Here is a 17,469-nt window from a genome sequence, read left to right as displayed (position 1 = left end):
GTCTGTAAAATCATCCAAGATCATTTCCATGATTATGTCACTTTGCAGGCTTTTATACAGATAAAACCAAGCTTGACTGATACACACAAAATAAATACAAAGCATCTATTAGTCAAATATAGTTTGTCACGGGTACAAAAGTTTTGTAAGCAAATCATTGAAAAAAAATAAAATTTTAAAATAATAAACAGGGCCAAAAATTTGCCTTTACAAAGATTAAATAATTTTCTGATTAAAATTTATTTTATTTTATTTGAGTTTTAAAATGTTGTTTGAAATCTGAATGTTGGGTTTAGTCCTGAAAATACATAAACTTTTTTTTGTTGTTTTTTTTAGCTTCTTTTTTTTTTTTAGTTTTTTTTTTTTTTTAAATAAAAAAGGAAATGCTTTGTAGTGTTTTTTTTATCCATTTGAAGGGAAGATTGTCATGAAAAATAATCCTTAAATTACATATCTTACAAAAAAATGTTTTCAGCTTTTTGTTTTATTATTAACTACACCTTGACACCTTGATGTATTTAAACTTATTTAAATTTTAAACACCCCCTTTGTTGATAGAAAAAAAAATGTCTACAAGTGTCAACCTGCGTTCATATATTTATGGCTTTTAATGAAAAAAAAAAGAGCTTGAACGTGATGATTAAAAGGCACTATTACCTCTACTGGTATTTCTATGTTTCAGACATATGATCTTTGGCAGGGAACGAGACACGGCTGTACACAGACGACACAAATCTCAACAGAGGCAATAAAGCAGGCAGCCATTATGGTGTAGGAGAGCAAATCACTCAGGAAAAATAAAACATAAACACTTACTTTTTGTCCGTTTGGTACAGGAGTACCAGCGTTCAGGGGAAATTTTTCCTGAAGTGCATTTGGCTGCATGTGGGTGATCATAAAATACTGTATATGAGCCAAATGAGTGTTTAAAACAACATTACAGCGCTAAAGCACTGCTCCTTAAACAAGGCCAAATGTCTTTTCATGTCTTTGGCACTACGGTGATCGGAGCCGCTAAGTACTTTTAGTACTCTCAGTCTTTGGCACAATGCAGATGCTAATTTAGCTCTCTGGTGTTAACTGAGGAACTTGTTCACCATCTGATGCCTCCAGGGGCAGAGAATGGAGAATCTCAGCCTGTCCATTTGTGCTCAGGTCTTGTGGTTGTGACTGAAACACTTCTTCCTGTTTTCTGGATTGCTCCTCGACCTCATCTTGAACTTCCTCCCTCAGCCGCTCCTCTTCCTCAGCCAGGTGGGCGAGCCGTCGTTCCTCCGCCTCGATCTCCTCTGTGGTGGGGATGGAGTTCTTCTTGGGTCTTCCTTTGGGCTTTGTAGGGGCCTCGTGCCCTCCTTTTAGCACCTGGGGACACACAAAGAGACGTAAAATGCTTTTTATTGAACCATGACGTTAAGGTTAAAGGTCAATGCAGTTATTATAGTAATCAAGCGAAGATGTGTAGCTATTAATTTCTAAAAGAGAACCTTCCGGAGAGCTTTTTCTTTTTTTTGGATAAAATGTTGATCGAGCTGACGCAGAGCTGTAGCGCATCCTAAATCATCTTTCATGTCTCTCGACACACAAACGCATACACACACACTTAGGCACACTGCCTCTAGGCTGAAGCGTTCTTGACATTATATATGTTGCACAGGTTAAAAACTGTCTAATGGATTTTTAATGGTAGGGTTTGAATTTCTGCTCGGTAGCTTGGTGGTCCATTTTATTTTTCACTTTGGTTAGAAAATACAGACATCCAAATGATAAGGTTAAGATGATATATAGTCTAACAAAACAGATGAAAACAAGAATCTGCCCATTTTGAGACATTTTAATTATATATATAGGTACAAATGACTGAACACATTGCATTTATTCACTATTAAGCTGCTCCACCCACATTAGCAAAGAAATACTCGTATCATGACCAGAAAAATAGCTGATATTAGTTTTATTAAGGTTATTATAATGGACGTACCAGTTTCTTCCATTTCATGCGTCTGTTCTGGTACCAAGTCTTGACCTGGAGCTGGGTGAGACCAAGAGACTGAGCCAGGTCCAATCTGCATATACACAAACACACAAATGAATTAAAATTAGCACAAAAGGTATAATGAAACTGAGTATTATGGTAATCGAGTAATTTTTTTTTCCTTCGGTTTTCACAATATTGTTAAATTTATTTAAAAATGCTCCACATGGTTCTTATCTTTCTCTGCATCTCAATCCTGTCCCGTTACATTTACATTTAGGCATTTGGCAGACGATCTTATCCAGAGCGATGTGTCCCATGTGTTGCATGATTTTTTCAAAATCATGCCAAATGCTGCACTTCACAAAGCAGTGTCACAGATTTCCTTATTCTCATAATGATTCCCCATGCTGACAAGTATCATATAGATTTTTTTATTATTATTATCATTTTTGTTATAGTTTTGTCTCCACCGTATTTCTGAGTTTTTGTTACAAATCTTGTCAATAGTACTGCAAATTACTAAAGTTTTGTCTATGTACTGTATATACTGTATTTGTTTTCAACCCATGCCTGTGTACTTGACTATGATTACCTTTTTCACCTGATACTGAATTTTCTGCACTTGTATGATAATGCACTAAATTAGTACACTAATCTTACCTGTTATAATAAAGTTATAATGCATTATTTGTCATTTTTTAGATTTTTGATTTGCCTAGTGTGCTAGCTAATGAATTTACTATTTGTCCATCCTCAGTGTGCACCCAGACATAAACACATTTGACTCAAGCATGTCCTTTGTCCTATTAAAACAATTGTCAATTTCATAACATCGTAACAGAGAGGAAGACCAGTTCTACACATCCTAAAGTCACCTGTTATCCTACACATAAAACCCACTGGGTGGCCGTCTCTGCAGGTCCAGATGTCTATCTAATCACGGGATAATCAGTAACACTGCAGTGGCATATCAAAGAAGGACATGCTGTTGTCCAGTCTGGAATAGTCTTCCCAGACTGACTGTAATTGCAGACCTTCCACTCAATTCTGTCACCATTTATCTCTACAGGAAACAAAGGTAATCCTATCATACGAGCTCATTGCACTCTTCAAGGCAGCCGGGCTTCCTTTGGCAACTCCGACAAGCTTTCCATGACTAATTCAGCGATTGGTTTGGCCGTAATGTGATAGCCATGGCTGCGCCTGGACCGCTGTATCAAACAGCCGTGCTATCAAACGATCACACAGAGATTCCTGCCATGTCTTCCTTTAAAGTAGCTCGCAACAGCCCGAAAGGATTAACTAGCTCTACCGCAATGCTTCTCCCAGCCAGACAGTCAAATACTCAATGTCATTTCGATGTCAGACACATAGATATGTTGGAATTGAGCAAATCTATGCAAACACTGAAACCAATTTTGATCTTTCTTGTACTCTGTCTCTCTCATTTCTTCTCAGGGTCAGATATCTAAGAAATGAAATGAAGTTTGTCAATGCTTAAATTTTAATGCGTTGAGGAAAAACATTTTTTTAGTTACTATCGATGATGTTAACAGTGTGGAGGACAATTAGTAGCAACAAAATCATCTGTCCTGGAAAACGTAAGGGATCACTTAAGGGACTAATAAATCTCCTCAAATAAAATTCTATTATATCGATGATTGTACATTTTCTCTTTAAACTTGTATAGTGAATGCTAGTGTTGTTACTATAGAAACAGTAACAGTTGTTCATTTTTTGAGCAACAATTCGTCTAGGATTTTTTGTTTTTACTAGATAAAAGTAGACAGATGTCCTTTAAATTTAACTATAATTCCATTAATACGTAGTAGAAAGGCGGATTTCAAGCATATTCTAAGATATTTGTCATAATCAGAAATTTCTTTAAATTTTTTTACTTCTAGGCATGCTTATACTGTAGATGGGCATATTCTTAACTGAGAAGGAGTCTTATATAATAAAAAGTGCATACATTTTAGTAAAATAATATGCTGTTGTCCAGAGAAATATGAGTTCTCTGTTAAGTTTTTCCTTGCAATTGTCACAGATACGGTTTTTCTCATTCTCAGCATTCTGCTTCGTGACATTGACAATATTCACATAAAGCTGAAATGGATTATTTCTGAGCGCTGGTTTTTAAACAGGAAACACACAGCAACGTGCCACTTCAGACTTATTTTAAACTCAATTGACGATGATGATTATAATCATCTGTACCGTATAAAAACGATTAGGACTGAATTATAGAAACTGTATAAATTTGTATGTTGGCATGTTTACTGCTGTTTTTATGGGGTTTTGATTAATGTGGCCTCTTGCACACTTTCAGCTGTGGTTACTGAGCTCAAGAGCCAAAAACCACGAGAGAGAAAGAAAATGAACAAACAGACCAGGAGTATGGCGACCACATCCTTCCTTCACCCTGAGGATGGGGATTTCCCTTTAGTTTATGGTCCTTATTCAGCTGGGACTTTAATTAGTTCACTTCTAAGACTAGAATCAGGTATCACTGTGTGTGTATGCCTGTGTGTGTTTTAAGAGTGTGACTGTGGCTCCTTTCCCCTTATCAGGTTTATTCTACTGTATGCTGGGATAAACAGGGTGAACGTTCAGAATACCCCTAAACATGACATGTTTTGGGGTGGTAGGAGGAAACCAGATAACCCAGAGGAAACCCCTGGGAGAACATAAAAGAAAAGAGATTTTTATCAATACAATTTTTTTTCTGTATATTTTTAATATATTGTGTAATTTATGGGGTTTGTTATTCATCAAACGATTAATTATAATTTTTTATATATACTGTTTTTTTTTTACTATTTTAGAAAAAAGTGCTATTTGTATATTTAATAGTATTTAGCTTCTTAAAAAAACCTAGACCTTGTTTAATAAGTAAATAGCTGATGAGGAATTCTACATCAATCCTTTAAGGGGTTCTAAAGTAAAAAACTTACATCGATCAACAATTATGTGTTAAATATTCTTGGACAGATAAATCCGATTTTTCTTGCAAATCTGTAAGAGTAAATCTGTGTTTAAACTGAACAACAACAAAAAAAAAGGTATGAAAAATTGTCTCTGTCACAGTTTGAACCTTATGCTCCTTCATGGACGAAATTTTCTATCTTGAATTTTAAATAAAGTCTACACCATAATGAAAGTATGTTCAGTAGGGCCAAACGCGAAGCCTGAAATAAAATGGAAAATGTGCGAAGGCTGAGAAGGAACGACCCACGAGAGGCAACCTAAGACACACGGATTACATCATCTCATTGTACAAAGCTCCAAAGTGTTTTATATACACCTGTGTGTATATTAAATGATCGGCACGGAATCAGCGTAATACGTTTCTGTTTGCTGTTATTGGCATGTGTCCCTGTTCTCTTGAATGGGGGTAGTGTTTCTTTTAGACGATTTCTGGTCAGCTATTCAAAAGCCCAAGGTGAAAATGTTACTATTCTCTCGACTAGAACATTAGGTACCTAATGTTCTGGCTCGTGTAGGTTCACCTTGTTTGACACGTTCCCAAAAGTATAAATCAAAATGTCATAGTGATAATCAATGCCATTCGCTTTCCAACATCTGCTTTAGTTTTTTTTTTTTTTTGTCTGTTGCTCCGGCTATTAAAATCTGTTTCATACTTGCATGTACGTTCTTGTTTCTTGCACTAAAGTTTATGAGGGTAAAAAAAATTTATAAATTTACCGGTGACCCTGTTGAGGAAAATATTGAACGACAAACGCAGAAAAAAGCACAAGTGATTGTGATATGATCAGTGTTTGAACCTGACGTCTTGTTAACTTTTTAACTTGATTCTACATTCTATTCTAATTTTTAGTAATTTAGTAATACCAAAAAAGAGCTGCTGCTTGTTTAAACACAGAACAATCCAGGACGTGTTCATGTTACAGTGAAGTAGCCCAATGTCTTTCTGGGTCATAGCTCTTACTCCTATAACTGCTTTAAAAATGATTCCCTGCTTCATCTCTGAAAGACTGCCAAGAAACAGGGTGTACAGGTCTAAATGCAGAAAATATTTATACTCTGATATATACTAAAAGAATAGACATTTGGCAAATATATATTTTGAAAAGAGTAGTACATAGAAGTATACATGTAATGTATATATCATTAAATAATATGGATGGGCATGGCAAAATGTTGGGTCTATTTGCACCATTTGCAAACAGCACACCCAGTGGCCAGTTCTCTCAGTTCTTTGGATTACTGAACAGATAAAATCTAATTGATTAATGTTAACTTTGTTTTCTTTTTTCTCTTTTTTCTTTTTTTTTTTTTTTGTACACCAGGCATCAATAGACAATGCAATAGACACAATGATGCTACACATAAAAACCTCAGCTTGATCAGACTTGCAATTCCAAAGAAACTGCTATAAACTGATAGAATGACATTATAATACATGACACATGACATTATAATGCAATAAAAATAGTGTGCAAGCTAAAAATGACTACATATATATATATATTATATGACAATGTCTCAATAACCTTGTATTGATTCTCAAAGAAATGTTATAAAAATGTCTAAAGAAAAGGCACGAGTGCTAAAGTTAATATTAATATTTGTTAAAATTTGCAAACGGAGATTTCGTTCCCCCATATGCTGTTTATTAAGAATGTATAGCGGGTACTGACCTGTCAGGTGTTGAGAGGTACTTTTGCTTCTGAAACTTCTTCTCCAGACCCATGAGCTGCAGCTCGGTGAAAATGGTGCGACTGCGACGTGGCTTCTTCAGCCTGGGGGCGCTGTGTTCCGTCTCTGACTCACTGCTGATGCTGACGGGCGTCTCGCTGGGCACCGGCTCACCTGGCAGCGCATGCTTTGGCGATACTATGGGCAGGTGGGTGACCCGATTAGGGGGTGAGGGCTGGGGAATGTGTGCCAGGCCAGTAGGGGGCTGACGGGTGATGACTGACAGTAATGGGTACGTACTGAGTGATGACGGGCCTGCAGGAATACACAAGGCAGCTCGTTAAAGATGACTATAAATTAAAAGTTATTATCTATATACTGTAAGTAATAATAAGTAAAGGATAAGAAAGTAAGAAAATTATGCATTACATAATACAACGGATCAGATCACTGTCAAGAAAGCAACATTAGTCCATGTTACAAAAGGGCAAAAAAAATAAAAAAATAGCAATGTACAAACTTGTGTATTAACGTATTTATCATCAAGTTGAAAAAATGGTACATCTGTGGGTGTCAAATGTTTCAAGGGGGTTATCAAGTTCAGTGTCAAGGTTAAAAATAGGATCTTGCACTGCAAGAAATGTCATGTTAGCAAGCAAACACATTGACTGCAAGTACATTGGAGTATTATTTTATATAACAAAATTACAATAAAGTAAGTGTACAATTATTAAACATATTTTAGACATTTTTATTAAATAATAATAATGTTGCTTTTGTCTAAAAAAAAGGCCTAAAATTTGTTTAAAAAAAATAAAATAAAAATTAACCAATGGAGAAAGAGCAATTTCAAGGATGAAAACTTATATAAAGGCAAAACCTTATACACAGGACTTCTATGTTTTAATAAAGGTAGAGTGAAAAGATAATGTACAGCGAGAAATGTCATGTTAGCAAGCAAGTATATATTGAATGCACTTCCATTTGTGTAGTATTACGTATAATAAAATTACAATAAATTAATTTAAAGTTTATTATTTTCCAGATATTTTAATAATTAAAAAATATATAATAATAATAATAATAATAATAATAATAATAATAATAATGTTTTCTCTAGAAACAATTGCTTAAAATTAGTAAAATCAAACAATGAAAAAAAAAAGACCAACTCCAAGGTTGAAAACTTATAACAAAAGCAAAACCTTACACACAGGAATTATATGTTTCAATAAAAGTAGAGTGAATTATTGTAGCAGGAGTGACTTTATTCTGGCATTCTGGATGTTAGTCTCTGATTTCATTTGTAAAATTTAAGCCAAGACTAAAATTAAAACATCTCCTGACTCAGCATTGATGTTCCACTCCAGTTCAGCAAAGGTTTTTTATTCAGGTTCAGAAAACGGCCCTAAATCGCACAAAAGGATTCGCTTGACCGCGTTAATTGTGATGCTGTCACATGCTAAGCTGCTGCGCAGCCAGTTTAAGCAGCCATTATGGTCGAAGTGAACTAAATCCTCACTAATAGCCTGTCCCTTCACGCCTTAATGGTGTTGGGAAACGTTAAAAAACCTGACCTGGCTGATGTAGGTCACTGAACTGCAGAGCTGCTCTGATGATGTAAGCAGTGTTTTACACGACACCCCTGAACCTGTGGACGATAATGATGCTCCTAAATCTTTTCAAATCTCTGCATTTCTCTTACTCTCAGTCTCCGTCTGTCAGACAGCAATAAGACGCCAGACTTCATAAAATGCAGACGAAGACGCAGGCGATAATGCTTTTAAAGAAAAAAGGGATGCTTTTAGAAATAAAGAGAGAGAGAGGGAATAATGTTTGATCATGTAGAGATAAATCATTATTTTATTACTCAGTTTTAGTGATGATTTTCAGTTGATCTGAAATAGATTTGAAAACAAGCAATGTTTTTTATTTGTGAAAAAAAAAAAACATGGTTTGAGTTCCTAAGAAATATAGAATGTGAATGATGTCATTTTAGGAAGGTTTACTGCTAATATTCCACTTTAGTCGCAAGTTCAGGCATGAAACCACCCAGCACCTTTTAACACACACATACACACATGCACACGCACACACAACTACTGTTAAGCATGCTTCTTCGTTAAACACTACTTAATGAGTGTTTTAAGAAGATGTATACACAAATGAATAATTAAATCTTTTTGTTTGTTTGTTTTTTAAATAACTCACAGTCGCAAAATACTGCAGGATTAATGATACCTGAATTAATGATCAATCATCTTCCTGGTTAGGTTCCTGTTGCCACAATAATCTTATTCTACTCATTTCGCTAACTTATTCATAGTGACATAAATTATTTTGGTTTATTTAATTTTTTTTTTATTTTAAACAAGAGACATTTTCAAAAAGCAGCTCGGAAGAAACCCGGATACTGATTCAGCCAGAGGCGACAGCAGTGGAGAAAAACTCGGAGACAACTTAATGAAGAAACCTTTAGAGGAATCAGACTGAAAAGGCACCGGATAATGGGATTATAAATCATTGCCCTCTGACAAGTATATACCATTCTATAAAATCAAACAGTACTAGGTGTCTTATAAAGATGTTCAGCATCAGGTGATTGTTAAGATAAGAGATGGAATGAGAACAGGACAATGCAGTAAATACAAGCAGCGTTCAAGTCAAACCGGGACTTAGTTTCTTTTTTCTTTTTTTTTTTTTCTTCTTCTTCATTTTTCTTGCAGAACAGTTTTAAGAGTAGAGATTCTCTTTATGTCTATATATAATTCCTTGCTACACTAATGCACTTATTCCAGGTTTTCACTAGTGCTACTGTAGGTATACCACGTGCAAGTGGTGCTGGTGAATGATTGTGTGTGTAAGCAGTTCCCACAAATAGATGCGTCTCTTGTGCAAGTTGCCTCAAGCTTCTTATCGATTTACAAGTATCAGTCGTTTCACTCTCTAAGTGTTCACAGGAATGACTGCAGCGGGCTCGGAGCCACCTCTGATCCACCGGGATCGTCATTCACCGACGTACGGCCTTCTTTAAAATGTTTGCACCATTCAAATGTTTTACAGCGGCTAACAGTCCCAACACCGTGCGGCACTTGAAGTATTCAGTAAATGTCAATTGGTTTAACACCTTTATTCGTGGGAAATTTCCCGGCTTGACTTGAACAGTCCTTGTATTTCAGGTGTTTCAATTTATGGCTTTGAGATACTCGTTTGTGGTCACAGCTTACATAAGAAAAAACAGCCCTTCAGCCTGTGCCATAACTGAACAAGCAATACTGCACCTTATATTTTTGTACTTTCTATTTTAATTTATTACATTTTTCTATTATTATTATTATTATTATTATTATTCGCAGTATTAATTTCAATAAAGCTTTCAAGTCATAATAAAGCTAAAACAGAATGTGTACACCATCCCGGCATGTTTTTATCACATTTTAATGGTTTGCCAATGTTTCCTTATTAATATTAATATATTCCCTATTTTATACTATTAATAAATGTCAGACTTTTAGTAGTTTATAGTTAAATCTATTATTGAGCAACGTCCATGAAACAAGTTAGTTCACTTAGGTTTTATAACAGCACACAACCGTTCCCAAAGACATTGACTTTCCCATCTTTTGAAGTTAATGACACATCTTGTGTCATTTTAAAAACAAACCAGTCTACAAGAGTAAACTACCCTGTCCAGAAAACTTGACAGTGACAGTTACAAAGAGCTGAAACCTGAGACACCTGTTAACTCCTTCTTTCCTCGTACATGACATAAATGTCTTCTTGTAAGGAATATAATTTTTGAGGTTACTTTTTTTTTTTTTTTTTTTTGCTACATCACACAATTTATTTTCTTAGATAGTGTAGAGCATCTGCAGTATAAAAGTATCCTTCATGTTACATCTGGAACTACAATCCTAACTGTGGTAGAGGAGAGATTGTAGAGGAGTTCTGTTGGATTTACAGGACAATACAAGTCTTAAACCAGCCCTTAGTCCTTCAGATTTCAGTTAAAAAGAGTCAGACCTTTTTATATTTTTAATGTTATCCTGAGCAATAGCTCCTGAAGGACATTTTTCACTTTTTTTGTGACGTTTTTGGTGTGTATATGATACCAGTCATAAGTTTGCCATACTTTCTAACTAAACTATCGTTCCTGAGTTTTATTTCTTTCTACATTGTAAAGCAATGCTGAAGGCATCCAAAATATGCAATAATCTCCTTTGAACAGTTGATATTGAGATGTGCCTGCTACTTATGCTTCATAATCTGAGGTGCTATTAGTTGGTGATTTTTAAGCCTGGTAACTCTAAATGAACTTATTGTATTTAATATATAAACTTATTACTATTATTATTATTATTATTATTATTATTATAGAGCACATATTACATTATGATTAATGAATGTTATCTATAACTGAACGTAAATGAATAATAATGAGGAGACATTATTTTAATATGTGCAAACGCTGTACATGTAAATCCAGCAAACTTTTTTTTTAGTGCCACCTGACGACCAATCAAATTCGAGAATTTATCCACATTGTGGTTCAATGAAAAACAGCCATCAGTGGAATCATTCATGCTTTACATACTGTATTACTTTGATGTTTTTAACCACAGTATCATGAAGTTGCGACTAAATACACATGAAGAGTTGAGGTGTAAAGGGTCTTGTACAAGGGCATGCTGGGATTTGATCTCTGCAGCCCGGTGACTTAACCACTAATCATCTGGTGAGATTAAATAAGATCACAGTGCTGATCTACTGAAATAATACTTTGTTGAATTCCAAAGTTAAAAAGATAATAAGAAAATATTTATGACATGATTTGGTAAAATATAAAATATTCTAAAACTGCATTAAAATGAATAGAAACACTTAAGATCTAAAATTAGCTCAGTGGGAAATTTTCTGAGCAGTTCCTTGTTGTGATGTAACGTGATTTGTATCTGGAAATTAACACCTGTCAGTTACCCGCCCGAGCTAACACAAACAAAATTTCAGAAAGTCGAAACCTGCACTGATCAACTGTCAGTAAGAGAACCTAGTAGCAAACATTACACTATTGGTTGCGCCTTGTCAGTCCTGCCTGAATTTGCTGTGGCACCTCGAGTGATCGGATTCCACAAGGATGATTTCACTTGGCACTCGTTGTAGAGTCGAACCCTCAGTAATGCCGCAGAAGATGTTTCTGGTGCTCAAATAAAGTTTTCACTCATCGGCTATTAAACCCAGAACATAAATAATGAATGTGCATGATGGAAAAATGTTATTTAAACCCAACGAACCCTGATTTCACCCGTACTAGTTACGGTTTTTGAAAACCTGTAGTTGGAATCGCACCGGTGTTGGGACCGATGATAAGGCATTAACGTTCCATTTATTTAATTTATTTTTTCTTTCCGAGTGCAGGTTTCCTCGAAGTAATTCTAAAGGTCAGCACCTGGTCTGCTGTTAAAGGATTATAAATTCTTAAGACCGTGACAGATATTTAGGAGTTTCAAATTGTTTTGTTGTTCTTTTTACAATATAAAAAATTTACTAATCAGTAGTATATTACTTCAAACTATTATATGAGTGTTTTGACTTGAAACATAAGCCTGTGGATTTCCTTTCCGGCCTGGAGGCATCAGAAATGAAGAAAAATGTGTCAAAATTGATGTGAAAAGATATGAATGGTTGTTGTTTTTTTAAGGATTATCATAAAAGGTGGATTCACATGAAATGCAACTAAAGCTAAACTAAACTACATGACGGTAGTATAACTTCGCCGAAATACAGAATAATTTCTGAATATGCATAATACATATTGAATATGTTATTAAATTCAATATGCATAAAAGGTTAGATTTAGGGTATAACATTTGTTCTTCTACATTCTTATTGTCTGAACTCGGTTAAAATTCACTGATAATCCTTTTGCATGTTTAATTATTTTTATTGTTTTTTTAAGGGACTTTTGATGTACATGTATCAATAATAAAATACAAATACAAGAATTAGTCAAACATTTATGTTTCTGTCTATCTGTCTCTCTCTCTCTCTCTGACTGAAGGAAAAGTGATACGTGGCCATATTTCTACCAGTTTGTCAAGCAAAATTGCGGAAATGCTGATCTCTCTCATCTCCGTACATTAATGTTTAACACCACCATTTTGCCTGTCAGTTTTCATTGAGAAATGTTGCAAGTGATAAAGGAAATTGTGCAACATGCCATTTCACTTGCAAATATTTAGGCATGATTGCATGAATTTATTTTCTTCCTTTTTTTTCTCAAAAACTTCAATTTGTCAGATAAACTAGTTAAATAGGTATTTTTTTTCATCTGAGACTAAAATAAAAGATTAACAAAACATAAAATACTAGGGATTGTGCTGTTATAGGACATGTTTTATTCCTCTTAAAGCAATACAGTTTGCCACTTTAATCACTTTTATTTACTGTACTTTATATCCTTTAATAGTTACGTTCAGTGTTGGTTGCTGATTGTCTGCAAAACAAGCTTATGACTGAGGTTACAGCAGGTATAAGCATTTATCCGGTCCCAGTGCTTTTTTTTTTTTTTGGTGGGGTGGGATTAAATGCTTTAAAAGTACCGACACTAAGTAATAAGTAATAATTTTCTTTTAAAGCTTCATTTATCACAACAATTACACATTTGTTTTAAGCATGTGTAGCATCTGCTATATAATTCCTGCTGTTTTAGAAAATCAACATCTTATGAGAACTAAACAGTGCTGTGATATGAGAGTAATTTATATCTGGATCTCTAAAGTGTAAAATAATATTATGAACAAGCACAGAGTTGCACAAACTGGCATTGTTATGAAACATTTGAGAAGTCAGGTACTTCCATTAGATTGACAAATGACTTTGTGTACAGTATTCATAAAGGAATTAGTAACTTAAGCTTCCTCTGAAACACAGCTCTGGTGCTCACATGTCTTATTTACAGTATTTCGTTTCCCACTTTTTATGTCTTTCCGCTTGGTGAGGGTTACGATGGCCCCTTCTGGTAAGACTTTGTCATAACAAGGAAAGAACAGCCTGTGGATGTCCCATGGGACAATGCGCCTGCACTAGACCCCTGTGACAGTCACTTTCTATATTCAGAATTACAAGCCGCTGATGTAGTGGCATATAGAATATCTCATGCCAAGGCTGCTTAGAAAGATATGACGAGTGCCATGTTCTGATCTTTGGCCTGCATACTTAATCCGTTCAGCACAAAGCAGTTAGAAATCTGTACGCTCACCCTTTGGCTTATTAGAGGACAGGATGTGTTTAGGACTAAGTGTGCTTGTCCATGGAAATAATCCAACCACGGAGAAAGAAGGAATCAGTTGCTGGAACTATTTTTATAATTCCATATACACCACGTATTTGATTACAATGCTCCTGATACGGTTTGTTAAGGTGGCCCTTATTAGCTTATGATTCATTTAATCTTACATCACAGGTTTCATTTTTATTCTTTTTCCAGATTTGACTATAATTCACTAATTCATTATTCACAAGAAGGGTTTATCATGGTCGGAGAATATCGTAGTTTGAATATAAGAACTTTAAAGAACTGATTTGGTGCTAAAATGTTGACAATGTAAATGAACAAGAACAACTGGTTGGATTTCATTAAATTAAAAATAAAATAAATGCGAATAATTAACAGAATAAAAATAATCGTTACAAATAATTAACCTACCACTCCTTCCTAGCTAGAGGTAATAAACGAAAGATCTCTTTCTCCATTAGCTTTTCTTAATTGTTATTAGACTTCAATGTATTCCTTAGACATGAAACATGGTAATCATTTTGCATGACATATATAGAGCTATGCATGTCAGTAACCCTATTTACATGCAATTAATGCCAGACATTTTTACCCATAAGCTTTCTGCACACGGTCTGTACGTTCTGTGCATCCTACACACCTATTGTAAGTATGAGTCACAGGTTCAGGCCTTAAGGCAAAAGGAATCAAGTAATATAAAGAAAATCATTATGTGCTAATTGTGACAGGCAGAAATTATGATTCAGGCAAAGAGTGCTTAGGTGAAAACACTAAAGGCAAAAAGGCAACAAAAAAAAAAGAAAAAAGCCCTCTGAATCCTTGTTCATTTACAGGTCTAGTCAGGTAAAGCATAGCTGCTGCATTTTAAGAGATACAGTGCTTAATATAATTCTGTCATTAAATTAAGGTCTATTAAAAATAAATAATTTTAGCATGTTATGGATCTATCAGTATTGTCGTCTGAGCTTTCTCTTACTGTTGTTGTTTTATTTGCTCAGAAGTTATGGAGCTATAAAGATTAAAATGGATAATAATAATAATGTAATGCTTTTATGCCATATCCATAAATGTCTTCTGTGATCCGCAATCCAACATTTCTGCAAAAAGCCCTCTGGTGATCTGTAAGTCGTTAACCTGGTGATGTAATTGTGAATACACTTTATTATTACTCTGTGTTGTGTAAGCCATTGCTTTATATTTGGCATCGTTTAGAGTTCATTTAGGAAACAAGACAATGGAAAGTGGCATTAAAGCCCATCTCTTTGGTTTATTCAAACAGACAAAAAAAAAAGCTTTTGAAACTTTTCATTTTCAGATTTGTGTGAAAACAGAGACATATTAAATATTGAGTGAGCATTATTAAGCACTATGAAAGCTTTAAATAATACTTATGCAAGCCTTGTTCAATGCTATTGTGCAATGCTTGGATAAAGCCATTTATCATATACTGGAAGAGTGCGTGTGACAATGCGCAGTCTACCAAGTTTACGAAAAAAGACATTTGTAATTGATAGATAGATAGATAGATAGATAGATAGATAGATAGATAGATAGATAGATATTAAAGTTGTATAAAAACTTTAGTATAACAATTTCTGTAAGGCATATAATTATGACTAGTAGTAAATAGTTAATATTTGTATTATAATTAGTATTAGTATTCTACTAAAAAGTTTTATTTGGTATCGGCTAGTAATGTCCATTTATATTTTTCGTTATTAAACTTAAGCAAAATGCAAAAACATTTTTGGGCCCTTAATTTCAATACAGTTCAAATGCCGTTTATGGGTTTGATGAGCAAATTCGTTAAAATGATAAATAATAAGTGTAAAGTCTGGTGTCTTCTGCGTTATGGTTATCAAAATTTCATACACTAAAATTATTTAAACAAATTGGTCAGTCTAAAAAAAATTTACTTTTAAAACTAAATAAAATAAAATAAAATAAATATACTTTTTCTTAATTAATTAAATCTCACCTACACAGTTTTCCAAGGTTTTGCCGAGCGCAGGTTAAAAGGTATATGGTTTATGGTTTATTTCATTAGTAATAGAAAGTGTTTAAAGGCGCCCGGCTATTAGAAGTCGCTTTCTAATTATTTTTAGGGAACAGGGGGGTAAATTGCGCAAGTATCTGTTTGTTATCAGCCATGAAATATGATTGTGGTATGTCATGCAGATCCAGATTATTTCATCATTGTCACACACACGCACACACACACACGCACAGAGAGAGAGAGAGAGAGAGAGAGAGATTATTTTTATTTTTTTCATAATAGGGGACGTTTTTATTAGAAGTTCCTTAAAAGTTCTTCATACCGTTTGAGTAGGTGTAAGCTAAACATTAATAATAATTTAATTGCGAGTCATGTGTTCAACTAATTGCATTAATGAATCGCCTTACCGGAACATGAATGCAGGGCTTTGGGTCGGACCACCAGCGACGGACACACGGAGTACAGAGACAGCTTCTCTAAGTAATCGCACGTCTCCTTGGCCAGAATCTCGTCGATCATGAAGGTCTTGTATCGGCGCCGGGCCGCCTTGAGCTGCGCGGGCTGCGCGAGCCGGAACTCGGCCTGGCACTGCATGGCACTCCGCTTGACACACACTTGATGAAGAATTACACACACACACACGCGCGCGCGCACGATGCAGTTCTTCACACAAGCATGGTGTAGCTCAGTTCCTGTAAAGTCGCTCCAGAGTGCTGCTCCAGCTCCCAAAGCCTGCTGTATAGTGACCCGCTGCACACCGCTTTACTCACTTCTCTGTCTGTCACTCTCCTCTGAGTGTGTGAGTGAGTGTGAGTGAGTGTGAAAGTGAGCGTGAGTGTCTAGGACTCTCCTCTTCTCAGTGCCTCCCTGCCTACAGAGCTCATTAACTGAGCGATATATAAACCAGCTCCCCAACCACTTCCAGGCTGCGCACGCACGGGCTCGCGCGCACACACACACACACACACACATACGCGTGCGCGCAGCCACACACACACACACACACTCCCTGTCCACAATCATCTCTTTCTCGCTCTCTCGTGTGTGTGTGTGTGTGTGTGTGTAAGAAATTATCTATCTCATCTCTTTTTTTACTGCATACCGACTTAATTAAATAGTCTGCATTATAGTAAGAAAAGAAGAATGAAAGCGATATTTTAATACAGTAATAATAACTTGAATGACTTCATACTGGAAATTTATACTAGAACTAAAATCCTTAAGTCTTCTTTTTCTTTTTCAAAACAGAAAGAAAGAAATAATGTAATCATAAAACATCACAACCATATACACGTCACTACTACTACTACGTATTGTTATTATTATTATTATTATTATTATTATTATTATAAAACGTCGGGTAAAGCATTATGCTACAAGATTTCTATTTATGTTTTTAATCGACTCTGGAGTTTCTCATTTTATTATTATTATTATTATTATTATTATTATTATTATAAGTAGCAGTAGTAGAAGTATTTATTTTCTGCACCAACAACGTTATATATTTACAACATAAGTTATCATGAGCACTAATATTAACAT

General features: G+C 35.0%; 1 protein-coding gene across 1 annotated transcript; it reads right to left on the bottom strand.

Moving 5' to 3' along the window:
- Positions 1–453: 453 nt before the first annotated feature.
- On the bottom strand, positions 454–16,791 carry barx2 (BARX homeobox 2). The gene is made up of 4 exons (XM_053500833.1): positions 16,332–16,791; positions 6,637–6,949; positions 1,979–2,063; positions 454–1,362 (listed from the first exon to the last, which is right to left on the bottom strand). Exons 1-4 carry the CDS (start codon positions 16,516–16,518, stop codon positions 1,063–1,065), a joined length of 885 nt encoding a protein of 294 aa, XP_053356808.1. The 5' UTR covers positions 16,519–16,791; the 3' UTR covers positions 454–1,062.
- Between the last annotated feature and the right edge of the window lie 678 nt (positions 16,792–17,469).

This window comes from Clarias gariepinus, chromosome 7, assembly GCF_024256425.1.
Source record: "Clarias gariepinus isolate MV-2021 ecotype Netherlands chromosome 7, CGAR_prim_01v2, whole genome shotgun sequence".
Lineage (NCBI taxonomy): Eukaryota > Metazoa > Chordata > Actinopteri > Siluriformes > Clariidae > Clarias > Clarias gariepinus.
This window is presented reverse-complemented; position numbering and strand designations above follow the sequence as displayed.